The sequence below is a fragment of the Diabrotica virgifera genome, chromosome 1 (genome assembly GCF_917563875.1).
Source record: "Diabrotica virgifera virgifera chromosome 1, PGI_DIABVI_V3a".
In the NCBI taxonomy this organism is placed as follows: Eukaryota; Metazoa; Arthropoda; class Insecta; order Coleoptera; family Chrysomelidae; genus Diabrotica; species Diabrotica virgifera.
Genome location: NC_065443.1, coordinates 88,749,566 through 88,768,987, shown reverse-complemented (window position 1 = coordinate 88,768,987; position 19,422 = coordinate 88,749,566). Strand labels below are relative to the sequence as shown.

The window sequence follows — 19,422 nt, the reverse complement described above, 5'->3', positions numbered from 1 at the left end:
TCTTCAAGAAAAATTTGAGTATATCTTCATCTCATCTCTTTGCTGACTCTACAATTGCCTTGTCTTGGATACTTTCTAAAAAACACATTTGGAACATTTTTGTACAAAACAGAATTCAAAAGGTCAATTCCTTGTTGGAAACTTTTCCTTGTGATTTCCATTTCGTCAGAAGTCACGAAAACATCGCTGACCCCGCTTCCAGAGGGATAAATGTCTTTGATAATCCCCAGACCACCGAAGACTGGTTATGCGGACCTAGCTTTATTAGAGACAATCCCATCGATTTTTCTCTTCATCAAATTCCTCATTTTCAGGATGATCTTCCTGAATTAAGGAAGTTAGTTGTCTCAAACATAGCAACAAATCACGAACTCAACGACACCTTTGAAAATCTATTCGCTAAATCTTCTTCTTTTCGTAAAATTCAAAGAATTGTCGCTTATCTTTTTAGATTCATCAGTAATATTAAAAAGAAAATAAATAACTCTCCACGAGATACGGATATATTGACGCCACCCGAAATGGAGATCGCTGATCACGCGATCATCAGGTATATCCAAAGTATCTACTTTAAAAAAGAGATTCTTGAATTGAAAAATGCTAAACTCGTGACCAATAAAGCCATTCGTAAACTCAACCCCTTCCTACAACATAATGATGGGCTGATTCGTGTGGGAGGACGTCTCCGACACGCCCCCATATCGTATAATCAAAAACACCCCATTCTACTTCCTTCTAAATGTCGAGTTGTAGAACTAATCTTGACTCAAGCTCATCATAAGTTATTACATTCAGGCGCGCAAACAGTACTTTCGTATGTCAAAATGAAGTACTGGCCAATTGACGGATTAAGACAGATTAAACGCTTAATTCGTAAGTGTGTAAACTGTTTCCGATTCATGACACCCAATTCTGTTCAACAGATGGCAGATATGCATCCCGATCGTGTACTCCCCACTAGACCCTTCCAAGTCGTCTCAGTGGACTATGGGGGGTTCTTCTTAATTAAGTCCTCACATTTGAGGAAGGCACCGCTTTACAAAGCATACGTAGCCTATTTCATTTGCATGAGCACTAAATGTGTTCATATCGAACTCGTCACAGGATTAAGCGCAGAAGCCTATATTCTTACTCTGAAAAGGTTTATTGCCAGAAGATCCACGCCCAGTATTATTTGGAGCGACAATGCCACAAATTTCCATGGGGCAAAAAATGAAATGCGCGAATTCTATGATTTTTTCTTAAATCAAAATAATTCGGAACAGATTAAGGAATTCTGTACTCAAAACTCCATAACTTTCAAGATGGGTGTTCCCCGCAACCCCCATCAATTCGGCCTCCATGAGGTAGGAATAAAGAGTGTGAAGTATCACCTCTATCGAATTATAGGAAATTCCCACTTCACCTTTGAAGTGTTTAACACAGTATTATGCCAAATCGAGGCTATTCTAAATTCGAGACCCATCACTAGGATGTCGTCTGACGCCAATGACTTCGCTTTCCTATCTCCAGCTCACTTCTTAGTTCAAAGAAGTTTAACCGCGCCCCCTGAACCAAGTGTTTCAGAGATACCTGAAAATAGGTTGAATCTTTTTCAGCGTATTAGTAAAATTCAACAGCAATTTTGGAAATTGTGGAAAAAAGACTATCTTTGCCTCCTGCAGCAAAGAAATAAATGGACCGACCCTACTGACCCTGTCAAGATCGGGGATTTGGTTCTGTTGAAGGAGGATGGTACTCCTCCACTCTTATGGCCAACTGCCAGGGTAATAGATGTATTGCCTGGTAAGGATGGTCTAGTTCGTACTGTCAAGATTCACACTACTCACGGTGATTTTCTTCGTGGTATTACGAAAATCGCTGTGATTCCCCTGGAAGATTAAAATCTATCCCTAGGGGGAAAACTTATCGTTTTCCTCCATTTTATCGTTGTTACCCCTTGTGTATATAAACTCTAATTTCTTCAAACATTTCTTATCGTTGTGCACATCTTTGCCAATCCCCTCTCTTCGAGGTGATATAGGCCATCTCTCTCGCCTGTCGCCCCCGGCAATATGTACAATAAATATATTATACACGGCTCACTAAAATAATTAGTTACGCCCCTGTACTACTGATTACTTAAAATTCAAGTAGTATTTATGTAACCTTTCTGGAAACTCCAGGTTATTGTTGAGACTCGCATTTGAACCCCTCGCCGGGGCAGATCGTCAAAAGCTTCCTAACGAGAATCATCTCTAATCTATCGACGCTCCCGCTATTCGTAAAAAGGCCGCATTTTACCGGCTTTTTTTGCTATCGTTTTATACCGCTCAGATAATTCAATCTGCTCAGTATTATCGACGATGATTTATTTAGCGTATTAGTGAGTGCCTTACAAATGAACCAAATGGATTATGGAATTCAATCAGAGCTCTGATGTGACACGTCATCAAGGAATAAAACTGTAAGTACTCTACATGTATGTGAACATAACTTATTAGTCGTGATACTGTATGCATTTTGAACCATATACCTCTCGTAGCAAATATTCTTTGTGCCATTTATGCAGATAATACTTTAAATTACATATGAAAAATCGTTATCTACTCTTAACCAGCTTACCTATGGGAATATACTCTATAACCGTACAATAAGTATAGGTTACTATTGTTAAGGATACTTTACGTATTGCCTAAACAATAGTTATTGCGAAATTATTTTTTTTTTGAAATTTAACCTTTTTTCGCAATTATATTAACAATAAATGAGTATATTAAACCTTGTAATACACCAGTTGAAAGCTTTTTCCATTCTCTCGAAGATGTATGTACTAAGAGTACCATAAGTCTAACTGTTTTCCATTAATTTGGAAAAAAGGAAAAAAGGCCGTTTTTGACACTAAATTGTTTATAAATAAAAATGGCCGCCGTATCCTACGCAGAAAATAGTTACAATTTGTTCTTATATTCTCAATAGGTATTAACTGTCGAAAAAACGCTTCAGTATTCTGGCTGCTGAAGGGTCATGGAAAAAAACCTTATTACCTTGGACTACTCCTCTCACTAAAACTATCATATAATTTTCAGTTCTCATAAACTGAATATCTCATAAACTATTGAATATTTTTCAACCATTTTTTTTTGCTTTATACTGCTAATATAACGCAATATATATAACTTTTCCTGTAAAATAAAATATTTTATAGCTCCGATTTATTATTGCAAATATTTTTTTGAAAATTTGTTTTTCAATCATTATTTAGTTATTTAAATAAATAAATGGTCAGATTTAATTTAGTAGGTCTTAAATTAAATATTTTCAGCTTTGCAGAAATAAATCGCAAAAAGCTTCATACAATTAAAAATTACCGCAACAGTTAAAAAAGTAAATTTTGTGCAAAAATGGCCTATTTTTCATTATTTAAACAATGATCCTTTTATATGAATTATTTACTTTATTGAAAATATCTTTTATTTTCACCTAAACTTTGATGTAAAATTTATTCTAACAAATGTGCGGAATTACATTTTGATTTTATTTTATTTTACTGGACTATACTTTTTCAAACCAGCAGAGACAAAATACTTACTTATATTTTGATGTATAACTACTTCTTGAAAAGTTCCGTTCCAGAAAGCTCGATTGATAGAATTTCTTTCCACGTCCGTCCAGTAAATGAAATCACTTTTAGAATCCCAAGCGATGGCCACGGCAGATTTTATTCCATCTATAGTGATAACCTAAATAAAAATAAAACGAATAAAACGTAAACGTAGGTAATAATATCAAAAATTATAAATTAAAAATAAAAAGTGAATGGAAAGAATATGCAAGTATACTAGAAAAATGATGATCAGGATGTGACAATCATTACAAAGGACCCCGCACAAACCTTATGGAAAATAGGTCCTAATGGATTTCGTTCATACTTTGGGAAAATACTCTTTGAAGCATCCTAATAAAAAGTTCTCATGGTCACAACTCAATCGTATGAAGTATTTTCAAGATATAGAGGCACAAACTCGGAAAATTATAAGATTTACGGGATATTCCAATTCCGTGAGTTACTGGTTATTTGGCAACATGTAGAAGTTTGGATTAAGGAAAAGTACTAGTAGTCTAGGATTTTTCCTGGCTATCCAATGGTGACCTTTACTTTGACCTTGACCTTCAACGGACGTCATCTTCTAGAGTTTCCAGGGTTTTAGGCATTAAATTGATATAAAAGGATTACTCATGGGTTTTTGGGATCGCAAAACATGAATATGCCATCAGAATTGACCTTCGGATGACGTGGTGGCCAGGGCCACTGCAAGGGACGTCATCTTCTAGAGTGTCGATAGTTTTCGGCATTTAATTGATGCAAATGAATTACTGGAGAGTTTTTTGAGGTCGCTAAACACGAATATGCTACCAGAACCGACTCCCGGAGCACCTGGTTTCCAAGGTCAATGAAAAGAGCTCCTGGAGTTTCGAGGGTCTTTGGTTCTGCGTTGCTGCAAACGGATTACTCATAGGTTTTTGGAGTTGCTGAACACGAATACCCCATCAGAACAGACATCGGAGTACCAGGTGCCAAAGGCACGTCATGCTTTGGAGATTCGAGAGCTTTCGGTACTAAATTAATGTAAACTGATTACTCACAGGTTTTTGGGGCTGCTGAACGTGAATTTGATATAATATCCGATCCACGGAGTACCTGGTGTCTAAGGCAGGTCTTCTTCTGAAGTTTCGACAGGTTTCGGCATTAAATTGATGCAGATGGGTATTACTTATTAGTTTTTGGGGCTTCTAAACACAAATACGCCATCAGAACAGATATCGGGGTACCTGGCGCCTAAGGCACGTCATCTTCTGGGGTGTCGAGAGTTTTCGGTACTAAATTGATGCAAGCGGATTACTCTTGTATTTTTAGGGTTGCCGAACAAGAATATGACTTAGATAAAAGACTCTGGAGTATCTAGTGGCCACGATAAATAGCACTATCAAAATAGAGTGTAGTAAATCGATATTAAAATAAAGGAAGGAAAAACATTGTCAGATATAGATTGAGTTTATATTTTTTATAAATAATTAAAACAATGGAAGAGCACAATATAGTTACTTTATTAATATTTTTGACTTTGAAAACGGTATAAAGGACGTACAAAGGACAGGTTACAGGGGTTGGGATCAAAATAACATCTGCAAGTTTGTGTCAATATCTATATTCGTTATTGTTGTAACTCCAGGAGCCCCTTTCATTGACCTTTGAAATCAGTTGCTCCGGGAGTCGGTTCTGGTGGCATATTCGTGTATAGCGACCTCAAAAAATCCTCCAGTAATTCATTTGCATCAATTAAATGCCGAAAACCATCGAAACTCTAGAAGATGACGTCCCTTGCAGAGGCCCTGGCCACCACGTCATTCGGAGGGCAATTCTGATGGCATATTCGTGTTTAGCGATCCCAAAAGCCCATGAGTAATCTGTTTATATCAATTGAATGCCTAGAACCCTCGAAACTCTAGAAGATAACGTCCGTTGAAGGTCAAGGTCAAAGTAAAGTTCGCCATTGGATAGCGAGGAAAAAATCCTGGACTACTAGTACTTTTCCTTGATCCAAACTTCTACATGTTGCCAAATAACCAGTAACTCACGGAATTGGAATACCCCGTAAATCTTATAATTTTCCGAGTTTGGGCCTCTATATCTTGAAAATCCTTCATACGATTGCAGGAACGTCATTTGATAGGGTCAGAGGGCATTTGCCCCCCCTGACCCTGAAAATGACTGGAATTTACAAAAAATAGATCAATTTTGTATTATGTTTGCATATAAATGTATTGTAGCTTGCCCCCCCCCCCAATCAAAATTTCAAATGACGCTCCTGTACGATTGAGTTGTGCCCATGAGAACTTTTTATCAGGATGCTTTAATGAGAATTTTTCCAAAGTATGAACGAAATCCACTGGGACTTATTTTCCATAAAGTTTGTGCGGGGTCCTTATACCGATATCAGAAAGCCATAATAATTCGAGTCGACGAACAGAAATCTAAAGAGATTACGATAAGAAGAGGAGTACGACAAGGATGTGTACTATCCCCTCTACTTTTTAATATGTGCTCGGAACAAATGTATAAAGGGGCACTAGAAGACATCAATGAAGGCATATTGATTAATGAAATACTAGTGAATAATCTCAGATATACCGACGATACAATACTCCTTGCGAACAGCAGAGACAACCTGCAAATTTTGGTTGATCGCACTACGAAGTACTGCGAGAGGTATGGAATGGCTCTGAGCAAAAAAAACAAAAATGATAATTGTCAGTAAGAACAAGATTGAAGACGAAACAATCTACGTTAAAGAAAAAGCTTTAGCAGAGAAGCAGATACAATTATTTGGGATGTGAGCTAAATGACAAATGGGACCACAGCCTCGAACTGAGATGGCCAGAAGTCAAATCTTCGTATTTTGTGCTAAGGTTTCTCCAGTTACGACATGGACAATTCTTAATGAAACACCCTGTACAGAGTTGAAGCCTGGACAGTTAAGGACGCGACTGAAAAAAGACTTGCCAGCTTTGAGATGTGGTGTTATCGAAGAATGTGGAGAATATCATGGACACAACACGTAACAAACACGGAAATATTAAGAAAGATGAAAAAAAGAAAATAAATACTCAATATTATGAAGGAACGAAAAATGAGCTACTTTGGTCACATACTAAGAATAAAAATATGAGCTGATACAATTATGTATACAAGGAAAAGTGGAAAGAAAAAGAGGACCGGGAAGACGAAGCACTTTCTGGTTGAAAAATTCAAAGCAGTGGACTGAAAAAACAACAATAGAACACTTCAGATCCGCTGAATACAGAGTAAAATGGGCCATCATGATCGCCAATGTTCTTAAAGGATGAGGCTCGTGACGATGAAGATTAGAAAAATCAAAAATAAGAATAAACAAATGAGTAATCGAAATAACTCCGACAAAATTGGTGAAATAATTCAACTATAAAATCAAGTGAAATTTTTTGAATCAATATTTTTGAATCAACAATTAGTGCAGTCACTGAAGGTTTTCACCTCCGATTTCCTTGAACCACCATCGATGTTCATGAAAATTGGTGAGTAGTCAGAGGATACCTCAAGGAATAAAGGTGACATAATGCCAACTTGCGCTTTTAGCCTAACGATGGATGCCACCCCTTCTCGGGGGTGAAAATTATTTTATTAAAGGTAATACCATGAATCGATAGAGGGACAAATTCTAAGCAAAATTTTCTATATAAAGTTATTAATATAAATCAATACTTTTTGAGTTATTAAAGATTAAAGACTTTATTTTTTCGTAAAGGAAATGCATGTTTTAAAGCCCTTTTTCACGTATAACTCAAGAATTATAAGCTTTTACAAAAAAGGTACTATTACCAAAATTAAAGACAATAAAAATCTACATACACACCTCACTTAAAAGCAGTAAATTAATGTTAATTAAAAGTGAGTTATGGGTAATTGAATTACGTATTTTTTATGGGAAATAAGCCACAATTTTACTAAAAAATTAATTTATTAACGTTTCGAAGCCCAAATCGGGTTTCGTTGTCAAAATACAAAATACTATTAAAATAAAACAAACATGTTGTTGCTAAGTAAAAAAATTCTTCTAATAATTTATTTAATCTGACTCATTTATATTGGCAATTCAGACGTATATTATACATTTTAAAGTAGAAGACTTTAAAATGATATCGCCAATATTTATGAGTTGCGTTCCTGGAACGACTTTACTAAAAGATAGTTCATTCGATTACATGAAATCAATCCCAACTCAAGAATATCCGTCGCAAAAAAATCATAACATGTGATCTGTCTTTAAAAAGACAACCCAATGCATCGATGACAGTAAAATTCTCGCGTTAGAGATTCCATAGTAAATCACGAGGGAAAACCAGGAAAAAACCTCGTGATACTATCCCGACATCGTAAGTATTTGGTCTTACATTTAATCTACCTTCAAAAAACTAATACCAAATTCTGACTTTAATATGTTTAAATTATAAATAATATTAATATTACATAGATATACAATAAGTAATACTAAAATATAAAATTTGTACTAACTCGATATGTTATTGACTTACTAATCGTGGATTTATGATTTATATATATATATATATATATATATATATATATATATATATATATATATATATATATATATATATAGATTTACTATGGAATCTCTAACGCGAGAATTTTACTGTCATCGTTGCATTGGGTTGTCTTTTTAAAGACAGATCACATGTTATGATTTTTTTGCGACGGATATTCTTGAGTTGGGATTGATTTCATGTAATCGAATGAACTATCTTTTAGTAAAGTCGTCCCAGGAACGCAACTCATAAATATTGGCGATATCATTTTAAAGTCTTCTACTTTAAAATGTATAATATATGTATAATATATGTATAATGTATATTATATGTATAAATTATTAGAAGAATTTTTTTACTTAGCAACAACATGTTTGTTTTATTTTAATAGTATTTTGTATTTTGACAACGAAACCCGATTTGGGCTTCGAAACGTTAATAAATTCATTTTTTAGTAAAATTGTGGCTTATTTCCCATAAAAAATACGTAATTATAAAAATGCCACAAGGAAATAGCTTCAGAACAATATTAAGAAACGGGTAATTGAATGTTTATTTTTTAAAACTAGTACTCAAATCTAAGAATTCAAGCTTAAATAACTGAAAAACAATGCATTTTATAAAATATACCTACAAAAAACTTGTCAAAGAACTTTGGAATACCTATCAAATGAGCTCCTGAAGAAGTTAATAGCATCAAAATAAGCAGGTTATGATAAAAATAACAGAGCCCTTTCAATTTTTTTTAGAAAAAGTGAAAAATAAAACATACGCCATCTCCACAAAAATTAAAATTTATAGTAATGCTTACAAGAATTTCGTTACATTAGCATAGGTGACGATTTCAACAATTTTGACCGGGTTGGGAGTGCATAATATGTTTGGAAAAAGATAAACTTTTAAAAAATCAGAATTTTTATATAAAATACTCATTATACGTAATGCATTACAAAAATAATAACTCCAAAAATACTCATTATACGTAAAAAATTATATATGACCAAATTTTAGTTTTCTCTGTATCAAATATTTCACTTGTTATACTATTTCTGTAGGGTAAAAAATACCCGAGATAGAAACGTTTAAAGCTTAAATTTTGCTGCGAGAACCATATAACAGGGGCCATTTAACCTTTTATTTTTAAAAAAGTAAGAGGATTAAAAGACAAAATTTACCGTGGTTGAATAGCCCTTGGAATTCACTTTCAAATGGTTTTTAGGTGAACCTGATGTCGTAAAAAGTAACGGAGTTGCAAAAAAAAACAATAACAATTTTTGGAAAAATTTTAGACAGATTAATTTTGAAAAATTTTTGGAGCATAAATTTTAATGCTATCAACTTGTTAGTGGGCTCATTTGCTAGATATTTCTAAGTACTTTGACAAATGTATAAAAGTTTATGTCATAAAATGCATAATTTTCCAGTTATTTAAGCTCGAATACTTAAATTTGGGTACTCACCAAAAAAATACACATATAATTACCTATAACTCATTTTTAGTTAACACTAAAAGTTTTTTCTAGTAAGTAGTTTATTTTGTTTTTTGTTGTCTTCAATTTTGATCATAATAACTTTTTTGCAACCATAACATCAGTTTGCATAACAAGCCTATAGTTTTAGAATTATTTATGAAAAATCGGTTAAAAACATGCATTTTTCTAAATAAAAATGTAAATCTTTGATCTTTAATAACTCAAAAAGTTTTGATTTATTCTAATAACTTTATATGACAAATATTGCTCAGAATTTGTCCCTCTATTAAATTATGGGATTATTTTTAATAACATAATTTTCATCCCCGAGAAGGGGTGGCATCCACCCCCAGGATAAAAGCGCAAGTTTGCACCATGTCAGCTTCGTTCCTTGAGATATCCCCTCACGACTCACCAATTTTCACGAAAATCGATGGCGGTTCAACGAAATCGGAGGTAATAGCTCATATCCACCTTCAGTGAATGCACTAAATACAGGAAATTTTATAGAAATATGAGACAACAAGCCAAGTAGTTTATGTCGGTTCGCTAAACTCAGACAAAACTGGCTAGTTGTTTTAGTAGGTAATTTTTTTGTTTTTTGACAATTTTGTCAAAATTGGCAAAATTACTAACTATTTAGTAATTATTATTAACTATTTAGTAAATATTTTTTTGCTAATTTTACCAAATTGACAAAATTACTTACTAAAATCACTAACCAGTTGTGTCTGAGTTTAGCGAACCGACTATATCAAGGAAACTATGTAGTATGAAAAAAGGAAAGTAAAAGGACAGAGACAAAAAGCCTAGTGATAGTTTATATTCAGGGACTCTGCTTTATTTTTTAATGTTTTTCAATCACTAACCAGTTGTGTCTGAGTTTAGCGAACCGACTATATCAAGGAAACTGTATAGTATGAAAAAAGGAAAGTAAAAGGACTGAGACAAAAAGCCTAGTGATAGTTTATATTCAGGGACTCTGCTTTATTTTTTAATATTTTTCCTCCACCCAGCTGTATCCAAAGTTAACATGCGGCGAATCCTTAAAACCAAGAGCAGACAAAACCTCGCCTAGACCAGTGACGTCGATATATTATCTACTATGATGTAATGAGACAACATTAAGAGATATTTTCAAAAGCGATACGAGTGGTAGGATTGCAAATAAGTGTAAAACTAAATACAGCAAGGGTAACAGAAAAGATAAGAAACTATACTGTAAATTGCTTTAAAAAAATACTCATCAGAGTTTCGGAATGGTAGCAGAATTCCTTTACCTAGTATTTCTGCGACACTTAACCTTTATCCGGCAAGGTGGGTCCAACGGGCCCGAGACGCCAATTCTTTTATCATAAACCGATAAAAAAAAGTTTATTGAATTTTATGCATCACTGAATTTATTTGGAAGTATGTTTCTTTCAACATAGTTATAAGCTATTCAAAATATTCGTTATCGTTTTTGAAACTTGCGTCGAGAGAATTTTGTCACGTAAAGAGGCAACACGGCCCCATCGGACCCTATTTGTATTTATACCTAAAGTCTACATCTTTGTTACAGAAGTTAATCTGGCAGTCAGGTAATATTTTTGTGAATTATCTAAATGACTTTTATGATTCCGGAAATCCAATAATAAAGTCTAAACGTACAACAAACAATGTAAACATCTCTTTGATGTAAGCATCAAAGAGATGCTTACAATAGGTGTTATATCTTCTAAATGAATTTTAAAAACTGATAATCATTGTTGGAATACAATAATATTGTTAGGTAGATACCTTTACATATTTTGAAATAAATAATGTATCTACTATCAGTAGTTTGATATCGATGTTAGTGTCGACAACTAAGCTTCTAAAATTATGTTGAATTACAGTGAAAGTAGATGGTGCGAATAAAATGCCCCGAAAACTACTCTATGTTTTTTTATTTTTATGGTTTTTTTTTAACCTAATACTTAATAATAATTTAATTTGTAATATCAATTAGCTATTCTAGTTAGGAATAAGCTAATCTTGTGGCTTAGTCTCAACTAAAATAGTAAATTTACATGACAAAGTATTCATTTGTAAAAGTAAAATAATAATATTCTGACTTATGCGTATTATTCATTTTGCAAAGATTGTTTTTGTCGATACTTTATACATGAGATCCTAATTACCATAATCTTTCCTCAGAAGGGTTTTCACACAATAATTAAAGGCAACAACACCATAATCTTTTTCCAGGGTATGCGTAAACATCAACCCCTCTTTTAAAATAAAAGGGCCTGGTAGATTTACAAAAGTTTTTATTTATTTATTATTAAGTCTTTATTTGGCTCCAAATGTTTATTACTTGTGAATAAATATTTTTACTAAATTACATTATTTTGTGCAAACCCTTCAGGTAGATCGCACCCACGAGGTAGACCGCATACTATAGTAGCACCTTTTTTTAATCTAGACAATTTAAATTTAACTCTAATAAAAATATTTAAAAAAGAATATTAGAAATATATGGGTAAATATGAATAGTACATTCAAGAACAGTGGTGGGCCCCATGGACCCGAGTTGCCCGGTTACGTAAGTAAAATGTATTGTCCGAATAAGGGTTAAAGACAACTATAGAAAACGGGGTATAATATTTGAGAGGAACTGCTTATTTCTTTATCAATATCATTAGTCATCACTTAAAATAACACAAGTTACAAAATAACAAAATTCAGACAAAGAAAACTATAACATAGAAATAAATTTTGCTGAAAAAAGACTCCAGTCGGAGAAAATATTAAAAAGTGAAAATATTCAGCGTTGATAGAAAAAATAAGGAAAATTTGGAAGTACGTTTTTATCAGTACATAATAAAACTTACCATCTCATACTGGTGCTGATAACTTCCATCCAAATACTTGATTCTTAAATCCTTCTTCCTAGCAAATAACAGAAATTTGTCTGGTTTCTGGCAACTCTTCCTATCTGCCTTTAGTTTCTGGCCCATTCGACATGCGCAGGTGTAAGATGTTTTGTTTGGTAAGCACATATGGGCACATCCACCGTTGTTGGTTCCACAATGGTTTCTGTACTTTGGCTGTCGTTGTGGATGGTAACTGTGTATGTCCATCGGGAAGTGTAGTTGGGAATGTAAAGGACGAAGGCCAGCACCTGCAAACGTAGAAAATACTTTAATTATTGTCTGGTGCTATACCTTTGGGAACATTTTGCAATTTATAGTAAACAAATCTCAAAAATGAAAGCCCTACAATATGATTTCTAAACAGAATGTGTATAATTAGATAAAGAAATAAAGGCGTAAACAGAAGATAATACATATTCTTGCTCTTTTTGTTAATATAGACATATCTTTAAAGTGAATATTTCTTCTTCTTAAGGAAAATCTACTTTTACCATGACACCAAAAGAATAATAAATGGTTAAAATGGTCAAAGCAGCACTAAGATGGGAAAAATTCATTATGAGATGCAAGACAGCGGAGTGATGAGTCCAGATTTAAAGAGTATGTTGGAGACAGTAGTAGTCGAGTTATTCGCAGGAAAAATTAAGCTTTTCAGCCCAGCTGCCTTAACAGAAATGTCAAATTTCCTGCGTCTATCACCGTCTAAGGCAGCATGTCGTCCAAATGAAGGGAAAAGTTACATTTTATCGATAGGATTTTAAATACGGAAAAATATTATGCGGCTAAAGCTTTTAGAGAACCCCTTTTAATGATTGTGTGTGGGACAAAGTAAGTTCTAACAAATCAAAATCAGCGGAAGACGGCGCAGGTTGCCATACCTCAAATAGAGTTTAAACTGGATTGAAGACCATGGTATACCTCTTCTGGAATGAGTTTCTAATATTTCCGACTTGTCCCTGATAGAAACTTTGTGGCATGAAATAAAAAAGGGTTGAGGAAAGATCCTGCTGGGTCCATCAAATAATTGAAGCAAAACTTGCAAGAATATGGGATTCATATTACACCAACATTTTGCCATAACTTTGCAAAAACTATGCCTCGACGAATTTTGGATGCCATTAAAAATAAAAGGGATGTTGATACAAGATACAACTTATTCCCAAATTTTGGTGCACTATCTCAATCACGAACTTCGCAAAAAAACCCTTATATTTTTTTATATTCACCCCTGCCCCACCCCTTTGTCGGCCACGCAGCGTTCCACCCCTGGAGATTTTACTTAGTTACGTCATGACCTACTTATTTCCAAATTTTGGTGCACTATCTCGATCATGAGCGTCACAAAAAAAATAATAAAAACCGCGACTTTGGCTCCTTATAACTACCCTCGTCCCCCACTCTGGTTTCCGGCTCTGGGGATTTTACTTAGTTATGTCATGGTCTACTTATTCCCAAATTTTGGGGCAATATCTCAATCACAAACGTCGCAAAAAAACCCTTTATATTTTTTATATTCACCCCTACCCCCACCCCTTTGTCGGCCACGCAGCGTTCCGCCCCTAGAGATTTTACCTAGTTACGTCATGACCACGGTAGACAAAGACCGGTATGCTCGTTAACGAATCGAAATGTGTACCCCGACGCGCATGATGTCACCTACGAAGCAACAATACAGAGTACTACGGTGTTCCAGATGTAGGATCCCGTGTCCCGGTAGATCTATTTGTGTATCGTACATCGTATGGTAGATGAACTGTTTTTACGAAGCCTTTAGTTTCGATATTTTTCTATTGTTTAGTGTGTTTAGTTCAGTTTTTGTGTATTAACAAAAAACATGACGGGTTGTGTCGTAGCTAATTGTAAAAATTATAATCGGGTGACGAAATGCAAATGCGATCAAATAAATTTGATCAACCAATGCTAAAAAATATTATTGAACAATATTATCTGAATTGTTGAGAGCAAATTTTATTGTATGGGTGACATGGGTACTGGAAATACTGGCCTTAGATCTCAGCTGAGTATACGATATGACAACAATTGTTTTATTAATCACCCCTGTGAAAAGTCTTCAAATATTTTTGTTTTTGCAGATCCTCCACATTTTCTTGCCCAAAATCATGTAATTGATCATGGTTTTTTTATTGACAATAAAATAATCAACAATAATTATTTTGAAGCGCTACTAAATATAGCAACTTCAGAATTGACAATTGCGCATAAATTGACACTACATCATCTCTGTTTAAAAGGCTCTATGAGGCAAAGAATAAGGCCTGCATTTTATTGTCAATTTCTGTAGCAAAAGCTATTAGTTATGCTGGAGAAAATGGACTTATGTCAAAAGATAGTTACTGGAAAGAAGTTGCTGGAATTGTTCAGCTATTTAATGATATTTCAATACTATTGAAACTAGTGAATCTTGCGTAAGTAACAGCTCAATCAAAAGTCCTTAACTGCCAAGTGATATTTCAGCGTCAGAAGATATCTGCTTGACACAAAAAATGCTGTGTAATTTGATAAAAAAAAACTGAAAGTTCGAAAAAATCTCAGTCTGAAGAGGACAAAATACTTCAAAATAAATTTATGGAAGCTCACCACTTGGAGGAGGATCATATAACTGACGATGACATTTTGAAAGTCGCATACAATTATGAGGTGAAAGAAAAAATTCATCGGGACTCTTTAAAGTATGTTGCTGGTTTTGTTGCATACAAATTCAAGCGTAAATATAGTTTAGAAAACCCTACAAAAACCTATGAGACACATATGGAACCAGATTGGCTGTATAAAGTCCAGTGGCGGCCTGGTCAGAGGAGGCAAGGGAGGCTTAGCCTCCCCATAATTTTTTTACACATGCTACACTGTTTTGTTTGCTTTTCTATTGTAAACAAACTGGAACATGAAGTAAAAACCACTTCTATGTAAAAGGTATATTTACTTAAAAATTTTTAAAATCCCAATGGATTCAATAAAATGAGTTCATCAGAACGTTTTCAAACCTATCGGTCCATCATCAGTGAATTTGGATACTTGCAAAATAGCCCCAGAACCAAAGAATTGTTGTGATTATAAATAAATCTACATTATGTTAAAACAAATTAAAAAGGCTAAACGCCGATGTTCAGGGATTAAACCTCTTGGAACACGGTGAAACTCTACCCGAGGACCCAATCAACCGAAGATGGTTGATAGAATTGTTAGCAAATAAACGACACAAACTTTGGTAATACACTTTTACAATTAGACTAACTATTTTTAAAATGATATGATATTATGAAATTGTGAATTATGATGATATTATAAAATGTAAATAAAAATGGTTAAAAAATGAGGCCTTAAATTAGATTTTTTTGGCGGATTTTTTTTGCTAGTGCAAATTTGTCTAGATATTTTACAGTTAGGTATAGCCTCCCCTATTGTAAAAATCACGAGCCGCCACTGATAGTCTCAAGAGGTTCCCTTTTGTGCCCAAACCAAATATTGTGGGTCGCTGCACTAAAAATTGAATTATTGTTTTATACAATCCATGGAAGCTCTTTATAACAAAAAAAAATTAAAATCTTTCAACAGCTGGCACAGAAAACTTTATCATAACTTGAAAATACCACGATACCATTTGAGGTATTTCTATGTCTCAGTAGGACACGTAAAAATAAGATTAAGAGAAGTGAACAGAAAGATTAGTTTGAGTAGAGTGAAAACTCGACAAAAAAATGTCAAAGTTTGTTAACTTTAAGAAATAAATTTTAATAATGTATAAAATATTCAATAAATCTTTATTATGAATTTTTCTTATTGGAATCTTTCATTATTGGAACATTCTAAATTAAGCTAATGTTGGAAAATGCAAATCAAAGTTCGAAGATATTTTATAACCTCTAATTTTAAACATTAGTTAAGTAATTCGGAAAGTGTTTTTAATAATATTTAACCATTTTACGTACTTTGTCCAAAATACATGTTTTTAGAAATATTCCAGTAATAAATCAGACTATCGCTACCTATATGTATAAAATAGAATTCATTTCGATGATTATTAATTGAAAAGACAGCACTATATTTCTACATTAATATGAACATACACACTTTATATAACGGCGAAATGTCAAAAAAGTTGTTTTATTTTTCAATAATAAGAAAACCTATACCCAAGAAAAAATTAAAAAATTGTAAACTACACCATCTTATAAAATAAAGTACCAAATATTCATGCTTATATTTGATATTAACTGACTAACAAGGCAAGCGATACTGTTCTAATAGAAACTTTGCTTTGCACGTGACGTCACGCATGAGCTAGCGTGCGTATAGGTATACCGGTCTTTGTCTACCGTGGTCATGACCTACTTATTCCCAAATTTGGTGCACTATCTCGATCATGAGCGGCACAAAAAAAAATAATAAAAACCGCGACTTTGACCCATTATAACTACCCTCGTACCCCACTCTGGTTTCCGGCCGTTGGGGAAACTCATGTACACAACTAATTCAACATATCCCCGTATAGCTTTTCCATATTACTTATCACGCACAAAATCCGCTCCCAGCTCTTAGACTATATTAGAATTCTTAAATTGAAACTAAGTTTAAGAAGAAGGTGCAATGTAACTAGACAAATCGTTGACTTACCTGTTACTTTATTAGCCGTAGATATTGACTTAGTATGCCAATCCGTCCAGAATATAGCATCTTCAAAAATAGTAATGGCAAAAGGATGCGGCAAACCTTTACTAATAACCTTTTTCCTCGATATTCCATCAAAATTTGACGTTTCTATAACGTTATGTTTAGCATCTGCCCAATAAATCTGATTCGAAGTGTAGTCGATGGTTAGTCCATTGGGCCAGAACACAGATTCAGTTATTATACTTTTCCTATTTGTTCCATCCATTTCAGAACGTTCAATCTTTGGATTTGGGCCCCAGTCAGTCCAAAAGATGATGCCTTCTCCTGGATGTACGGCTATAGCTCTAGGTTTGTCAATTTCACTAGCTGCTATAATTGCTCGCTGTTGTCCATCAAGCGTTGCGACTTCTATACGTCTCGTTCCAGAATCGGTCCAGAAAATCAGGTCATGTATCCAGTCTAGGGCTACACCTCCAGGAGACTCCAGCCCAGATTTGATAATATCTGAAAATATACGTAGTTAAAGCATGTTCTTTTTGTATTTATCATTTAATTTTAAGTATAACTTACCCATAGACCCAGTACCATTAACGTAAGCTCTTCTTATAACATCCATAGATACATCTGACCAAAATATTAAACCTTTCTCGTAGTGGTAGTCCAAGGCAATTGCATTGTGAAGTCCTCGTAAAAGAGCTGTATATTTGGTGTTGCTAAGAGAAACCTAAAATTAAATTTTGTTAAAAATACTGCTTGTCCTTTACAGTAAATCTAATGTAAATAAATACAGTTTTTCTTTTAAATCTGTCAAGAAGTATCTAGCGCAATTATGATACACAATATATTATTACATTGAATACAATAAATATGGCTTTTATAAAAAGTGATATATGTCTGTCCTATATAGAAAAAGATACAAAATCAAACGAGGATAAAGATTTAGACAAGGCGAAACCAGCGGGTTCGTTGGAAAAAATATAATCATACTCGTGAGACATCCCAGAATAAGGTTCAAGAAGTCGCCCACGTGAAAAGTGGTCCAATTTTTTTTTTATTTTTTTTAATCAAATTGCAAAAATCAATATTTTTGGCCCGGATACATTTTTTTAGGTTTTGGACCATTTAGTCTAGGCGCCAGAGGGGTCACCGTGTCATATTCAATTCTGATGGACAAACTCAACGGTTTCTTATGGATTTTTGGCTGCTGATTACGAATTTCGAGGGGGGATTTCGATTCGAGTGGTCAAAAAATTGTTATAACCAATTTAATTGTTTATAAATTGTTTATAAGGCTCTGGCTCATAAACTAAAAGAGATAAAAAAAAATGTTTCAAATAAAATTTGTTCCTTAATAAAGAACGAAGAAGAAACCGTTTACTAAACTTAAATCTAACAATTAGAACTCAAGATATTGTAAAATTAGTGCACAATCCAAATTGCAAATTGCAAAATAAGTATTTTTCGAAGCTTTATCGATCGTAACTCGGCTTCTACGCATGCAAATAAGTCTTAGAGGGCGTTGTTTTAAAGCTTAATTAACAGGCTTCTAAACAAAGTTTGATAAATTACTTGATCTTCATTTGTTTTAAAGTTATACCCGTTTGAAGTTACAATTTTCTTAAAAATATTGTACATTCATTTGTTTATAAGGGTTCCAAGCAAATTTGAGCTATAAACATTTATACTTTAATGAACAATAATGATAGAAAAACTCAAAAGGAACAATTTGAGGTTATGAAAATGTTCATAAGTTTATTTTTGGCCAAGATGTCGATATTTGAATGGCGCGCGCTATGAGGCGTAAGATCGGCTTACCGCGTAAAGGTTCACGCGCTAACTTCTCGATGCAAATTATAATTTCTATGTTTACATACGTTATCTTCATTTTTCATTTTTGAACATCCTAATAAAATTTTATCATATAATTCTTATAATTAAATCATCGTATCACCTTTCATTCTATTTACATTGTCTTCTATTTTTTGCACTAAAAGAGAAAAAAAAATTAAAAACTAATATTTTAGAAGTATAACTAAAAAGTAAGTTGATATTGTTTATTAATACTATTTTTACAACCATTTTTTTCATGCATCTGCAAATCTGCATAGAGATACACAGGGAATATCAGCTTTTTTACATCTGCATAAGTTCTTAGCGAAATTTTAACAGTTACATGGTGGTACAAGTCTGTTCTTGTAGGCAGTAAAACTAAAACTTTTTGAGGCTTCAGAGTCTAATTATCTATATGATATCCATATAAAGTGGATCTAGTTCTTTTGCAGCATCATCAAGTCCCGTCA

General features: G+C 33.6%; 1 protein-coding gene across 1 annotated transcript in view; it reads right to left on the bottom strand.

Annotated features, from left to right (window-relative positions):
* Positions 1 to 19,422, bottom strand: part of LOC114325882 (low-density lipoprotein receptor-related protein 4) — a 205,281-nt gene that overhangs the window by 70,432 nt on the left and 115,427 nt on the right. Inside the window, exons 12-15 of the mRNA XM_028274017.2 lie at positions 17,693 to 17,846; positions 17,126 to 17,626; positions 12,452 to 12,741; positions 3,572 to 3,722 (exon numbers count right to left, since the gene is read on the bottom strand). Coding sequence (XP_028129818.1) covers positions 3,572 to 3,722; positions 12,452 to 12,741; positions 17,126 to 17,626; positions 17,693 to 17,846 — 1,096 coding nt within the window. The remainder of the gene's footprint in view (positions 1 to 3,571; positions 3,723 to 12,451; positions 12,742 to 17,125; positions 17,627 to 17,692; positions 17,847 to 19,422) is intronic.